Source organism: Brachyhypopomus gauderio, chromosome 17 (genome assembly GCF_052324685.1).
Source record: "Brachyhypopomus gauderio isolate BG-103 chromosome 17, BGAUD_0.2, whole genome shotgun sequence".
In the NCBI taxonomy this organism is placed as follows: Eukaryota; Metazoa; Chordata; class Actinopteri; order Gymnotiformes; family Hypopomidae; genus Brachyhypopomus; species Brachyhypopomus gauderio.
In genome coordinates this window covers 21,214,651-21,231,715 of record NC_135227.1, presented here as the reverse complement: position 1 = coordinate 21,231,715, position 17,065 = coordinate 21,214,651, and the positions used below count along the sequence as shown (strand labels likewise).

The following is a 17,065-nucleotide window of genomic DNA, read 5'->3' as shown; positions in this document are numbered from 1 at the left end:
TTGACACGGAGCAGTCCAGATACTGCCATCTGTTCCAGACAGAGAACAGTCACGTCAAGAAAAACATTTAATGGCCTCCACATATACATATTTGTCAAATTCTTCTCTCTCTCTCTCTCTCTCTCTCTCTCTCTCTCTCTCACACACACACACACACACACACACACACTCCTGTGTTCATTAAAGTGAAATGAAGAAACAGAAGAAAGCGAAGAGACAAGGTATTGATCCAGTTAGTGTACAGACTTGGTCTCCATTGTGCTCCTGAGTGCTGTCTGCTCTCCCAGTCTTTATGGACACACAGGTCATTTCTCTGGAACCACTAAACAAACAAACAGTTTCTTTGCATCCGCCCCAATGACCTCATGTCCTTTACTCCTTTCTCTTGCTTTGCTGTTTGTTTTGTTATACAATATTATTGTGCATTATTGTCAATTGCAATCTACAATGCAAAATAACGATTAATTATACTATTGCAAAGGCAAATTAACATGCTGATATTTCTATTAACAGCTGAGATAATGACCAATCAGAGTTAACAACCAATCAGAGTACAGAAAAGTGACATCACTGGACCCCTGACTTCCAATATAGTTTTCCTGCCACTCCATGGAGACTGAAGGTGGCTAGACAGTGTATGGCTCGTGCTTCCGGGCTGAGGTCCAGGAATACCCCCTCCTTCTCTTACCCTGGGAGGGAGGGGTGTGGTGGGGCATGAGAGGCAGGTCATGGGGCTGCTCCAACAGGTGGTCCTTATATTTATAACGCGTGAGGAGTGATCTCAGTGCAGTGTTCCACAGTGAGATAGCTCGGAGGTGACGTTACCTTTCTCTCCCTGCTAGGGGCCTTGGGAACTAGAGCCCAAAACAGTGTTGCTGGAGGAAAAGTACTGTTCTGGAATCAGTTTTTCCCCTTTTATGCTGTAATGTTTACAGCTGTAGATGTGTGTGGGCAGTGATCCTACAGCAGGAGTTTTGCTGTGTGAAGCTTGGTGCATACTGGCCTTGATTAGCACGTATGGGGTGTCTCTGGAATACGACTGCTGACATGCTGATTTATGTCACAAAAGCGGTTCTAGATCAGTTTGCAATTGGTTCTAGATCACATGCACACAGCCTGCAACTGCAAAACATATCAGAAATAGAATCAGTTTTGCTGACCACAGTCAAAGGAGGATTGAAGAGATGTTTATATATGAGGTAGAACTCTGCATTCTACATGTGCTGTCATGAGTTGTGATTGTAGTGAGGACAGAGCTGGACTGGGACGCTAGTCCACTGTCACTGCCGTAGAGATTTTACTCCTTTTTCTGTTTCTGTTTTAAAACCCTGTTTGAGTATTTGTTGCAGATCAGTGGTCAGTGCAGGTCAATGCTGCCAGTTTACTGACCAATAGAAATATTTGCATTCTCCATAGTGTTAGAGCTGTATAAATCAGAGACAGGGACAGGGACCCTCCAGCTAAGACACTGTCCAGGGTGTCCCACAGTTCCTTTGACCAATTCACGACTTTTCTCAGGTCCACATATTATATTGGTACATCTATTTGAATATTTGCTGTACCTTTGAGGTCAAGGTGAAGGTCAAGGTGAAGTGTATAAATACAACGCTGATGTTTACATTATGAGTTTGGTTTGGAGGCATTGACCTGTGACCTCATTCTTGAACGCTCAAATCAAATGAGCCAAGTTAATGGATGTGATACCATTACATGTCTGGTGGTTATTATCTGTGCCATGGAGCCACACACCAGCAAACATAAAGGCATTTCAAGGGGATCTTTAACCCTTTGGTGGACGGTGAGTTTGAGCATTGGTGTCAGTCTGATGAGGTGAAGGGGTCAATGGAGATGAAGCTCATAGCTAACGTTCAGAAGAACTCACACCATCTTACGCATGTGGAATCAGATCATCCGCCCCCACCCTGTATGTCTCTCTCTCGGTTTGATCTATATCATTCTCTATTTCTTTCTCTGTGTCTGCTCTGTCAGTTTATCACTCTCTCTTCATTTCTTCTCCTCTTTCTCTCCCTCTGTCGTAGGATAACCTGTAAATCACTGCTGTTTGACCATTTGACATGGCAACTTCTTGGCTGACTCTCCTCTCTCATTTTCTCTTTCTTTCCCTCTCCCTTCTCCTCTTTCCCTCTCTCCCTCCCCCTCCCTCCCCCTCACTCTCTCCCTCTTTCTCTCTCTCTCAGCAGTGCCTTCCATGCTTGTACAACAGGAATGTTCAACAGCGAGGTGACAATCTCCTTGTCCTCACTTACACACACACACACACACACACACACACACACACACACACACACACACACACACAGAGGATGACATCAGTTGCTCGTCTACATTGCTGGGACAGGCCAGGTTGCCAGAAGGGGAATGTAGCACTCGTGAGCTACTTCTACCATGTAGTCTGTTGGCATACTGTCCATTTGAGAGAGTTAGCTTTTAATAAACACGGAGCAGCAGCAGGTATATCTGTTTGTCCTGCTCACAGGCCATAGGCCTAACAGTGTCACTTAGAGGACAGTCCATATGAAGCTAGGTTCGGCTTCATTACACTACAAACTACACTAAACTCCGACAATTGCAGTTTGTTTGAACTTAAACATCTTGGCAAAAATGTGTTACCTGTCAAAGTGACTTCAAGCATCCCATCACAGTTTTTGCAGTCCTGTTGTAAATGCCAGCCTTACAGTCCAGCTGAACTCTCTTAAGTTGCTATGACATTGCCAAGCTCTCAAACCTCAGGAGAATTACTAATTAAAAGGTGATATGTATCTCGACCTGACTGAAATATATTTGTTAACATAAAGATTTTTGACCAACATCCTAGAGCTTTAATAGACCTGTGATAAATCTGCAAAGAACTGACCAACAGTGTAATAAGAGAAGTAACAAGCAGGAAGTTGAACCTATTAAACCACTTAAATACATTTGGTTTGTCTGGTCAGTCTTATTTTGTAGATATGCTATCCTTTTGAAACTCTGTTGAAATACTAATTATTGATGTCTTAAACCTCCATCTGTGTTCAACACCACCATTTACTGCACAACTGACCCAAAAAGATGCAAATCAGTTTATCAGAAGAGCAGGAATAGTTTTCCATGGACCAATCCACTAACAGCAGTGGATGGATGGATGGATGGATGATACTTTATTAACCCTGAAGGGGGATTCAAGGCATCCAGTAGTAGTTTCACACGGCACAACTATAAACATAAACAAAATAAAGTGAAAAATGGAAAAATAGAGAACCGAGGGTCTGTAGGTGTACACACACACACACACACACACACACACACACACACACACACACACACACACACACCCTCAGTGTTGATGTGTGTTAATGCTGTCAGCCTTCATTGATTCTACAGCTCTGGGTGAAGCTGTTGCTCATCGTCATGGCGATTTGGAAAAGCACCACGCAATCCAAAACCTTGTGCCCATGTTAGCACACACTGCAAATAAAGCAACAGTGCAGAGACCTGACAGTGTAGACCTGACAGCGCAGACCTGACAGCGCAGAGATATGACAGTAAAGGCCTGACAGTGCAGAGATATGACAGTGCAGAGACCTGACAGCGCAGAGATATGACAGTGCAGACCTGACAGTGCAGACCTGACAGTGCAGAGATATGATAGTGCAGACCTGACAGTGCAGACCTGACAGCAGAGCCGGAGTGGCTAATCGGGAGATTCGGGAGGATTCCCGATGGGCCGGCTCATGTCAGTCTCTAGTTTGGGCTGATTGGGAGGGAAAAATAATTTTGGGCCGGATTTGGACATGAAACTCCCGGGCTGAAAAAAAGTGTCTCACTCCGGCCCTGCCTGACAGTGCAGAGATATGACAGTGCAGAGATATGATAGTGCAGACCTGACAGTGCAGACCTGACAGTGCAGAGATATGATAGTGCAGACCTGACAATGCAGGTCTGAGTTTAGCTGGGGCAAGCTTACATGCACACAAACTCACATGAATTACACACATGGTGAGAGACAGTAAAATAGATAGAAATGAGATCTACTATTCTCTACTATTATGGTTCCTTATGGTGGGTATATGGTTATTTATAGTCCTTCGTAGTCTCACCTGTGCCTTGTCTTGTGATCACGAGGGTCTGTGTTAATCACCTATATAATGTGCGTTTGCGCAATGTCTTGTGCTCGTCTTTGTCTAAAGTTCGTGCCTGTGTGAGTGTCTGTTATAAGTGCTTGCTACCGCACAGAGCTACACGTTATTTGTCCATTAAAGTTGTTTGTTGTCGTCGTGCCTGCCTCCTCCACACGTCACAGATATGATGTAATATCTATGATACACATGCATCTAAACATATGCACACATACACACACACACATACACACACACTTACATACACTCCAGTATCGACAAATAACCCGAGGTAGCTGTTCCAAAATGAGACAGTGATGTTGCTGGGAAGAGTAAGAGATAGACTATATGTGTGTGTGTATGTGTGTGTGTGTGTGTGTGTGTGTGTGAGTGTGTGTGTGTATGTGTGTGTTAGTGTGAGTGAGATTGGTTCTTGCCATCAGTAATCCCTGCGGTTGGCACGTGTGCTCATGGGTGACTGCGTGTCCTGCGTGTCCTGCGTGTCACGTGTCTGTGTTGCATCACTGCTGCACGTCCCATAAACAGCATGAGGAGAAACCAGACTCACTGTCCACTTCACACCCCACACGGCTGCCTGAACAGGCCTCACGTCCCTCGGCCCAGTCAGAGTGGCAGAACGCCGGGACCACCGACCCAACACGCTCAGCCTCACCAACTCTGGGTCATTTTCAAATGACTTTTCTCATGAAAGCAGGTTAGTGTGGTCTGGTCTCCGCTCTGCGTGTGGATCACGGTTCTGATGGCTGTGGGTCTACTGCACCAGCCTCAGAAACACAACACAGATCAGAGCTGAGTTCAGGATCATTTCTTTGAACATGTCAGTATTTTACAGCCCATTACAGACCAGTTTGTTATCTTGATTGTCACTCTAACATGAAAGACTAAAATGCTTTGTAAAAGGGCTACAAATTATAATGGTAATACTGTATAATTAATTTTCAAAGTTGTCTCATAGTGTGAAGATCATTACAAGAGATTAGAACATGTTTCATTTAAATCAACTCCAATTCCTCTATAATATTGTACATTTTAGACGCAATGCATGTGGACCTAATATTAAACAGCCTCAAAGTGCTTTTATCAACTCCATCATTAGTTTTAGATCAGGTATCAAGTGGATTGGCTCAGGTAGGTTAGATCAGGTGTTTTAGATCTATCACCTTGCAAAAATGTTAAGATGATGATCCACCTGATACCTGATCTAAAACACCTGATCTAACCTACCTGAGGTAATCCACCCCATACCTGATCTAAAACACCTGATCTAACCTACCTGAGGTAATCCACCCCATACCTGATCTAAAACACCTGATCTAACCTACCTGAGGTAATCCACCCCATACCTGATCTAAAACACTTGATCTAACCTACCTGAGCTAATCCACCCCATACCTGATCTAAAACACCTGATCTAACCTACCTGAGCTAATCCACCCCACACCTGATCTAAAACACTTGATCTAACCTACCTGAGCTAATCCACCCCACACCTGATCTAAAACACCTGATCTAACCTACCTGAGCTAATCCACGTTATGCCTCCAGGACTGAACTCAATGAAAGCTGCAGCCTTATCCCTGAATTAATTTTAATTGAAAACAAACAAACAAACAAAATAAAATCTCACACAAAGGCCAGTAGAAGAGAGCTTCATAGCTGTGGCCACACACACACACACACACACACACACACACACACACACACACACACACACACACACACACACACACACACACACACACACACAGACATCAGAGACATTCTGTCTCATTTCACACCAAGGGATGGAATTCTGCAAACATTCTACAAAGTTCTCTCAGCATTTTAGGAAGCCTGCTAGATGCCTCCTGAATTCCCACGGAGCATTTCCAGCTCTGGGGCTTGGACCTGTTGTATGGAACTAGAATGACCTGTAAAGGAAGTTATAGTAGAACCTACATGACCAATACGCTCCACTGGCAGGGAGACGTGACACTCAGCAAGGTTCTCGTTATTGAGCATGTTCCGTAGAGAAGAAGAACCCTTTAAGAGTAGTGTTCTCCTCCGCTCTGAACTTCTGGAAATGCAGGTGTTTTATGCAGGTGTTTTTAGCACTGCATTTTGTTTGCAGTTATTAGTTTTGTTATATTATTTGATCATATCATGAAATTGCTTTATGGAAGGTTTTATGATATATATAAATATATGTTACGAGATCTCTGAAATCTTATATTTTAGACCTTTGATGGGTTGCATTTTATAAGAAAATTAATAACCTAGACCAATGCTAATAATTTACTAATTTAATAATTTAGTATTTAATAATTTACTTATTTACTTAATATATATACTATTTGTGTGTGTGTGTGTGTGTGTGTGATAAGATATATTGAAAGCTGAAATATAAATGTAACTTAATTTCATATATATATATAGCCTATAGAACCATAACGTACCCAATAAACTGTCATAAGGAACTTCACAGTTTAAACATAATATTAAATGATTTAATCTGTTCCTGGAATGTCTCACTATTCCCGGTATCACGCGTTTGGTACACCGTGCGCCGGGGTCTCGGTAACCGGGTGGGAGGGGTTGGCGATGTAAAAGAACAGTCTTGGTTCACACTGGCTATAAACCTCCCCCAGCACGGCGGGCGCAGCTGTCATCACGCGCTGCGGAGATGCGCCGGTGTCGTGTAGTTCACCACTGGCCACACACACAGTAAACAGGGGAAACGACAGCACCGCAATGCTGTACCGGCCTCGCCTGCTCGGTCAGTTCAGAATGATCTTCTGACACCTCAGAGGAGACTCCTCACCGGACAGCAGCGCGCTGCGGCTATCATGAGTTGCCTGGATGTTATGCATCCGGTTTACGGACATTACGCACCGCACACGTCCGCGAGTCCCGCGTTCATCAGCAGTTTGCCGGTGAGTTCAATCTCGCGGTTGCCTGGACAGGTTGTGGACCGAGTGAATTTCAGTCTTGCTTGCGTTACGATCTAGTATTTATACGCGCACACGTGCATTGCGCAAAGCTCAAAGACGCGTCTTTTGTCGCATTTTGTCACGTATGAATTACAATGTTTGTTACGTCAAATACATAAAAATGAGTGACGAGTGAAACTTTAGATTCATAGGCATGTAGATATGTGAACACGCACTTGTGAACAAACGCACACACACGCACGCACGCACACACGCACGCACGCACGCACGCACGCACACACACTACTGATGGAGAAGGGTTACAGCGTGGCTTGGCGCTGGTCCTCCCTCACGTCTCTCCTCCTCTGCTCCCCCAGACTCCCTCTGCCGTGAGAAACCCCTCATCTCTCCTCAGGGACCTTATGGACACCTCGGGCACGGAGGGCGTCTCGGTTATGGGGGCGAGTCCCATCTCAGGGCCCCTGTCCTCCCCCGCGCCTGCGTGCCCCCCCGGGGGACAGGACAAACGAGAGACGGGACAGGCGGAGTGTCTCAGCTCGCGATGTGTCCTCTTCACCTACTACCAGGGGGACATCGGCAGCGTGGTGGACGAGCACTTCTCCAGAGCGCTGGGCTCGTGCGGGGAGGGCGAGGACAAGAGGAGATGTGTCCCCAGCACAGGTGAGGACAGGCAGCAGGTGTCCTCTCACGTCCAGATGTCCAGACCATGGAGGACTTTATTCATGTGTGTGAGATGTGTCAGTATGTCACTCTTGATCTAGGATCTTAATTATAGAATCAGCTTCGTTAAGACGGTAAGCAGGGATGTGTTGATGTGATCAGGTAAATCTGTAGGGTGGGGTAACACCTCCAGCAGGTTAGGAAACTGGGTTATCTGGCGTTCAGGTTGGAGACACTAACGTGGCTGTGAGCTAGCTACAGGTGCTGGGAGATGTGTGGAATTGTTCGGTCTGGCCTACAGAGCTAAACAATGAAAATTACTCATTCGCTTTTGTGTAGAGTTAAAATCTGATTATATCTGTCATCTCGTCAATTAAATGAATTAAGGCAAAAAGTTATAGAAGGACAACTGTGAACCACCTGCAAATGTGAGAATATCCTCATGTAAACATGATGATGTCCTCAGATGTCTGCAGGCGTGGTTATGATGTAGACCTGTCTGCTGGGTGCAGGTCACCGATCAAACCGAACCCTCACAGTCTAGGAACTGGGTTAAGTGACTAACCTCTCTCTCTCTCCCTCTCTCTTTCTCTGTTTCTTTCTCTCTGATCCACTATCTCTGTCACACATATTCTCTCTCACCCCCCCACACACACGCACACACACACACACACACACTCTCTCTCTCTCTCTCTGACATCTTCATTTTGCTCTTGGACGTGGTTCCCTGCCTCCCAACAGTTACTATGTTTAAACGCAGCGGTAATCTCAGAGGCTTCAGACTGTATCAGCTTCAAACAGCTCATGCGCCTCAGTGCAGATTTATGAGTCTGACTCCCCCTCTGATTGAGACTACATCACTGGTGTCTTTTTTCAGAAGAATTCTAAATATAAAATTAACAGCTAAAAACATAAAACGCCCCCTTGACATTCTACGAGGAGCAAAGAGAGGACAGTGAAAACAGCAGGTGGAGTCAGGAGTTGGTGTAAAGGAGAGGGGAGGAGAGGAGAGAGGAGGGGAGGAGAGGAGAGGGGAGGAGAGGAGAGGAGGTATGTGCTCCAATAAGTGCATGTGTGCTTGAGTGGGGGTGGTAGGGTTTGTTAGGGAACGCTGCCCCGGTGGGGGTGGTAGGGTTTGTTAGGGAACACTGCCCTGGTGCAGGAGTGAGAGATGTCACCACAACAAGTGATTTAAAAGTGGCAAAGTCCTTTGCTGTTTTTCCAGCAGCATAAAGCCGCTGCCTTATATGGTGTCTGCTCCAGGAGTCCGGGAGAGAGGGGCAGGCCGGCCTGACTGAGAGCTTCAGTGTGACCATCTGACCTCTGCCTCTCTGCTTTTAACTCTCTCTCTCTTTCTGTCTCACTCTCTCTCTGTCTCTCTCTGTCTCACTCTCTGTCTGTCTCTCTCTCTCTCTCTGTCTCTCTCTTGTGTGAATATCTGCTTCTTTTAGTGATCTTAAGTGAGTGCAACCCTTAATGTTATAATGAGGAAAACACCAGGAGCCTTTAATGCTACAGAGAGGACAGTATCTAGGGGCCACATCACAGCACAGTATCTAGGGGCCACATCACAGCACAGTATCTAGGGGCCACATCACAGCACAGTATCTAGGGGCCACATCACAGCACAGTATCTAGGGGCCACATCACAGCACAGTATCTAGGGGCCACATCACAGCACAGTATCTAGGGGCCACATCACATGAATCCACGTGGCATGCGCGGCTTCACGAAAAGCCGAATGGAGCTTCTCTGTGCTGCAGCCGTACAGTAATAACGGAGAACCTTGCAGAACCTTCCTGTCAGTGCACATGTACTAATGATGAAGGAGTTTCCACCTGGTCTGCCATGAGAACGAGGTCCATTCTGCCTCTAAAGAAAAGTCACGATTAAAAGTCCTCACCAGGATTTTGCTCAGGCTTTCTGGATTGTGTTGATTCCCCTAATTTTACCTGGATTGCTAATTAGAAAATCTAGCAAGCTTGAGCAAAATCCTGGTGAGGACACTTAATCGCGGCACCTGGAATTGACAGCACTAGTTATAGGACATATAGATTTTAAAAAACAAATGCATATTTTAAAATAAATGATTTCACAATCAACATTTTTACTTTTGAAACCTTAGTTTGTAACCTTTTCTTTCTTTCTTTCTTTCTTTCCACCTCTCCCTCCTTCTCTCTCTTCTTCAGCAGAAGCTCCATCTTCAAGCAGTCGGAGGAGTTTCCCTCCTTCCTTCTGGGACAGTAACTATCCGTCTCCTCCCGGCCGCTCTCGCTGTGAGGCTCTGGCCACGCCCACCTGCTCCGTGGACCCGTACGCACAAGCGCTGCACTCCGCTCTCCCTCATCCTCACGCGCACCCGTCGGACTCCTGGGGGTACCCCCAGAACCAGGCCTACGGGCCCCCCCGGCCTCTCCATGAACTGTACTCTCCTCCAGGGCTGGAGCCACACTACAGCCCCCTGCTCATGTCTACGGTCAGGCCGGCCCACATCGCCGCCCTGCCGGGCCACTACGACGTGAGGAAGCTGGAACACGCAGCCACGTGGCCGGGGCTCCTCCCACCAGGGGACATGACGCTGGCTCTTAACATGGACCCAGGTAAGCGCCAACATCAAGACACCAAAGAATCTGTCTCCAAAAACACCAGCGCAAAGTTCTAGGCACTTGTGTTCTAGAGCAGCGGTCACCAACCACCAGGCTGTGGGCCATTTGGTGAAAAAAAAATTATTTTATCGACTATCAGAGTCTGAGTGATGTTTTATTTTGAAAAATATAAAAAAAATTGGGATTCTCTCCCAGTTTCATCCATTGGTGCGTCTGGTGAGTTTCATTTTTATGCAGTTAATTTGAATTTTAGAAGCATGTGCAGCTCCTGAGGTGTGAAGTCCTCTCAAGTGTGAGCTGCACTGCTTGTCTGATGCCCACACTACTCTCACACCACTGCCACACCACTCTCACACCACTGTCACACCACTGTCACACCACTGTCACACCACTGTCACACACTGTCACACCACTGCCACAATACTGTCACACCACTGCCACACCACTGCCACAATACTGTCACACTACTGCCACACCACTGTCACACCACTGTCACACCACTGTCACACACTGTCACACCACTGCCACAATACTGTCACACCACTGCCACACCACTGCCACAATACTGTCACACCACTGCCACAATACTGTCACACCACTGCCACACCACTGCCACAATACTGTCACACCACTACCACAATACTGTCACACCACTGCCACACGACCGTCACACCACCGTCACACACTGTCACACCACTGCCACACTACTGTCACACCACCGTCACACCACTGCCACACCACTGTCACACCACTGTCACACCACTGCCACACCACTGTCACAATACTGCCACACCACTGTCACAATACTGCCACACCACTGTCACAATACTGCCACACCACTGTCACACCACTGCCACACCACCGTCACAATACTGCCACACCACCGTCATAATACTGTCACACCACCGCCACACCACTGCCACACCACCGCCACACCACTGCCACAATACTGTCACACCACTGCCACAATACTGTCACACCACTGCCACAATACTGTAACACCACCGCCACACCACCGCCACACTACTGTCACACCACCGTCACAATACTGCCACACCACTGCCACGCCACTGCCACGCCACTGCCACACCACTGTCACACCACTGTCACAATACATCCACACCACTGTCACAATACTGCCACACCACTGCCACACCACTGTCACAATACTGCCACACCACTGTCACAATACTACCACACCACTGTCACACCACTGCCACACCACTGTCACACTACTGTAACACCACCGCCACACCACCGTCACACCACCGTCACAATACCACCACACCACCGCCACACCACTGCCACACCACTGTCACACCACTGCCACACCACTGTCACAATACTGCCACACCACTGCCACACCACTGCCACAATACTGTCACACCACTGTCACAATACTGCCACACCACTCTCACACCACTGTCACACTACTGCCACACTACTGCCACACCACTGCCACACCACTGCCACACCACTGCCACACTACTGCCACACCACTGCCACACCACTGTCACAATACTGCCACACCACTCTCACACCACTGTCACACTAGTCACACCACTGCCACACCACTGCCACACCACTGCCACACCACTGTCACACTACTGCCACACCACTGTCACACCACTGTCACACCACTGTCACAATACTGCCACATCACTGTCACACTACTGTCACACCACTGCCACACCACTGTCACAATACTGCCACACCATTCTCACACCACTGTCACACCACTGTCACACTACTGTCACACCACTGCCACAATACTGCCACACCACTCTCACACCACTGTCACAATACTGCCACACCATTCTCACACCACTGTCACACCACTGTCACACTACTGTCACACTACTGCCACACCACTGCCACAATACTGCCACACCACTCCCACAATACTGTCACACCACTGTCACACCACTGCCACACGACCGTCACACCACCGTCACACCAATGTCACACACTGTCACACCACTGCCACACTACTGTCACACTACTGTCACACCACTGCCACACTACTGTCACACCACCGTCACAATACTGCTACACCACTGTCACAATACTGCCACACCACTGCCACACCACTGCCACACCACTGTCACAATACTGCCACACCACTGTCACACCACTGCCACACCACCGTCACAATACTGCCACACCACCGTCACAATACTGTCACACCACTGCCACACCACCGCCACAATACTGTCACACCACTGCCACAATACTGTAAAACCACCGCCACACCACCGTCACACCACCGTCACAATACTGCCACACCACTGCCACGCCACTGTCACAATACTGCCACACCACTGTCACAATACTGCCACACCACTGCCACACCACTGTCACAATACTGTCACACCACTGCCACACCACTGCCACACTACTGTAACACCACCGCCACACCACCGTCACACCACCGTCACAATACCACCGTCACAATACTGCCACACCACTGCCACACCACTGTCACACCACTGTCACACCACTGCCACACCACTGTCACACCACTGCCACACCACTGCCACACTACTGTCACACCACTGTCACAATACTGCCACACCACTGCCACACCACTGTCACACCACTGCCACACCACTGCCACACCACTGCCACAATACTGTCACACCACTGCCACACCACTGTCACAATACTGCCACACCACTCTCACACCACTGCCACACCACTGTCACACCACTGTCACAATACTGCCACACTACTGTCACACCACTGTCACACTACTGCCACACCACTGTCACACCACTGCCACACCACTGTCACAATACTGCCACACCACTGTCACAATACTGCCACACCACTGTCACACCACTGTCACACTACTGTCACACCACTGCCACACTACTGTCACAATACTGCCACACCACTCTCACACCACTGCCACACCACTGTCACACTACTGCCACACCACTGTCACACCACTCTCACACCACTGTCACACCACTGTCACACCACTGCCACACCACTGTCACACTACTGCCACACCACTGCCACAATACTGCCACACCACTCTCACACCACTGTCACACCACTGTCACACCACTGTCACAATACTGCCACACCACTGTCACAATACTGCCACACCACTGTTACACTACTGTCACACCACTGCCACACCACTGCCACACCACTGTCACACTACTGCCACACCACTGCCACACCACTGCCACACCACTGTCACACCACTGTCACAATACTGCCACACCACTGTCACACCACTCTCACACCACTGTCACACCACTGTCACACCACTGCCACACCACTGTCACACTACTGCCACAATACTGCCACACCACTCTCACACCACTGTCACACCACTGTCACACCACTGCCACACCACTGTCACAATACTGCCACACCACTGTTACACTACTGTCACACCACTGCCACACCACTGCCACACCACTGTCACACTACTGCCACACCACTGCCACACCACTGCCACACCACTGTCACACCACTGTCACAATACTGCCACACCACTGTCATACCACCGTCACACCACTGCCACACCACTGTCACACCACTGTCACACCACTGTCACACCACTGCCACACCACTGTCACACCACTGTCACACCACTGTCACAATACTGCCACACCACTCTCACACTACTGTCACACCACTGCCACACCACTGTCACACCACTGCCACACCACTGTCACACCACTGTCACAATACTGCCACACCACTGTCACACCACTGTCACACCACTGCCACACCACTGCCACACCACTGTCACACTACTGTCACACCACTGCCACACCACTGTCACACTACTGCCACACCACTGCCACACCACTGTCACACTACTGCCACACCATAGGGTCTTACAGTCTTTTACCAAAAGCTGCAAAGACAAATGTAAAATCATCTCCAGGAATGATCAGTATCAAAAACATTCTGCCCAGCTGCACTATGGTGAAAATCTAATGGTGAGGTCTTAATTACATCCCCAGAGAAAACAGCAGGGAAGAGGTTGAGGTCCAGTGCTTTTGTGTTCGTTGTCTGTGTGACATCCATGGAGACCTGTGTCTTTTGTGCCTGTTTTGTACCCCAGGATTACAGCCGCATAAGAAGGCAAAGGAGCTCTACTGGTTTTAACTATGTGCCTGGACATCGATTTGCCCCCAACGCGTCCAATTAAAGCTCAGTAGAGCTGGAACCAGCCCATTGTGAGAGGTTCCCCTCCAGCAGAAACCTCCACCCCCTCCCCACACACCAACCTCGCCAGGTGGATGTGTCTAAAGCATGGAGATAAAGAGGACAGCGAGGGGAAGAGCGAGGAGTCCAGATCTGTCCAGCACTCCGTCCTGACTGCCCTGACCTCTTGCCTTTGAGCTGTAGTGTTTTGTGTGTGCGGTAATGCCAGACCCACCCTGCTCCTTACACACCCAGAGGTCTGGGGCTGGAGACTCTCCGAACAAACATCTCACACTGGAGAAACCAAAAACACACAACACAGACGTAATGAAGCAAGTGCTTCATCTGTCAGACTCTTCATCACTCTGTCAGGCTCTTCATCATACTGTGTCAGACTCTTCATCACTTTGTGTCAGACTCTTCATCACTTTGTGTCAGACTCTTCATCTCTCTGTCAGACTCTTCATCTCTCTGTCAGGCTCTTCATCACTCTGTCAGACTCTTCATCTCTGTGTCAGACTGTTCATCACTCTGTGTCAGACTCTTCATCTCTCTGTGTCAGACTCTTCATCACGTTGTATCAGTCTCTTCATCACTCTGTGTCAGATTCTTCATCATGTTGTATCAGGAGTCCAGGAACGTAAAATCACTGTGAGGCGACTCTGCTGGGTTGAATTTGTTTTTCATTTTAAGCAGTGTTCTGGTTTATACATATTTAAGTGTATTTTTTAAATGATTGGAAACCCAAAGGTCAGAGTGCACTGGTCTTCATCTTCTTCTGGCTTTCATTAGGAGGGTTGCAGACCAGGAACAAATCATTCTGAGGAAATGTTAGTTGGAGAAAATATTTTTATGTGGTATTTTTCATGTAATGGTTTGCTGTGTATAAATTATGATTTTTGTTATTTTTGTTTCTTTCTAAATTTTGATGATGTCAGTAAATATTTGTACTGTAGTATTTGGCTTCTGATTAATTTATATTTACATTCAATAAAGTCCTTTTCAATTTAAAGCAATTTAATGAAACTGCATTTCTCACATATACATAATTAGTTCAACAATTTTGATTGATTAAATGAGTAGAATGTATTAAGTATGTTTTTAAATCACACTGCTAGTGACTGTTGTAGAGCCCAGGTTTTCTTTTCTAGATTTGCCCTGATGGCAATTTGACTGCTGAAGGCAGATGAAATGTTGGATAAAGTAAAGAAATACACCTGCACTGTGATAGAAAAGACCGTGGGCTGGTCTGTGCCCCCTGCTGGGAGGGCCATGTGGGTGTTAGTGCCCCACCTGTGTCCCTTACCTGTATTGTGGGGGGTTAGAGTGGGGAGACAGTGAGCTTTGAGGCTGTTGTTTGGTGTACAGTCACAAATGGCTAGAGTCTAGAATCAGCTCCAGCTGCAAACGTGCTAAATATACAAGCAATTCATATGACAACATGGGAATGTTTTCTTTAAAACGTCTCCTTATTAGTATAATATTTCTCCATGAGATATTTTTCCATCAAGTGCCAAAAACAAACAAAAAAAATGTCTGGAGGCAAGTGAGGTGAGAGAGACCGGGGCAAAAAGGGGGAGCCCAGCACCACCAGGGGGCGCTCACACACCATGTCAAAGCTACATGGGCTCCACCCCTCAGCCGGTACACTCGTAGGATTTTAAATACTTGGCACCAGCCACTCCAGATGATGCCAGCTTTGCTTTTTTGAGTGCAAGATGCTAATCACGAGTTTTTGTCTTTTCAGAAGGCAGATACCACAACTACGATCTCAGTTTGAACCAGTGAAACAGTGAGAGACTTAACATGATTACTTTCATTACTGCACTGAAATTAATCCACTGTCCATGTTCTTCTGAGTTGCAGATGGCACTTTCTTATTTCTTATAAAGCAGCGCCATCTACTGATGATTAATGTTACTGTTTCTCTGTTGCCCTTTTCACTTGCAATGAAGTTCTGGGTAAAATATTCTTGCCGAGCTCATCAAGAGACTGTTGTGTTTTGCTTGTTGTAACACAGGAGTCAAAAACATGCTACAACACACAGGAGTCATTAATGTGGACATAGAGCAGGAGAAACACACCTGCAGTTCCGGGTGGTGTTCAGGGATGGTGGTGGTGTTGTTGTTCAGGGCTGCTGGTGGTGTTCAGGGATGATGGTGGTGGTGGTGTTGTTCAGGGCTGCTGGTGGTGTTCAGGGATGATGGTGGTGGTGGTGTTGTTCAGGGCTGCTGGTGGTGTTCAGGGATGATGGTGGTGGTGTTGTTCAGGGCTGCTGGTGGTGTTCAGGGATGGTGGTGGTGTTCAGGGCTGCTGGTGGTGTTCAGGGATGATGGTGGTGGTGTTGTTCAGGGCTGCTGGTGGTGTTCAGGGATGATGGTGGTGGTGTTGTTCAGGGCTGCTGGTGGTGTTCAGGGATGGTGGTGTTGTTCAGGGCTGCTGGTGGTGTTCAGGGATGATGGTGGTGGTGTTGTTCAGGGCTGCTGGTGGTGTTCAGGGATGATGGTGGCTGCTGGTGGTGTTCAGGGATGGTGGTGCTGGTGGTGTTCAGGGATGATGG

At 47.7% G+C, this 17,065-nt stretch overlaps 1 protein-coding gene across 3 annotated transcripts; it reads left to right on the top strand.

Moving 5' to 3' along the window:
* Positions 1-4,678: 4,678 nt before the first annotated feature.
* Positions 4,679-15,517, top strand: vgll2b (vestigial-like family member 2b). Of its 3 annotated transcripts, none has more exons than XM_076978583.1 (4): positions 4,679-4,830; positions 7,423-7,726; positions 9,916-10,326; positions 14,423-15,517. In XM_076978583.1, the coding sequence occupies exons 2-4, from the start codon at positions 7,468-7,470 to the stop codon at positions 14,464-14,466; spliced, it is 714 nt and encodes a 237-aa protein (XP_076834698.1). In that variant the 5' UTR covers positions 4,679-4,830; positions 7,423-7,467; the 3' UTR covers positions 14,467-15,517. The 3 variants fall into 3 exon arrangements, with proteins under 3 accessions (XP_076834698.1, XP_076834697.1, XP_076834696.1); XM_076978582.1 differs by lacking the exon at positions 4,679-4,830 and adding an exon at positions 6,741-7,048 and having other exon boundaries at positions 9,919-10,326; XM_076978581.1 differs by lacking the exon at positions 4,679-4,830 and adding an exon at positions 6,742-7,048.
* The last annotated feature ends 1,548 nt before the right edge of the window (positions 15,518-17,065 follow it).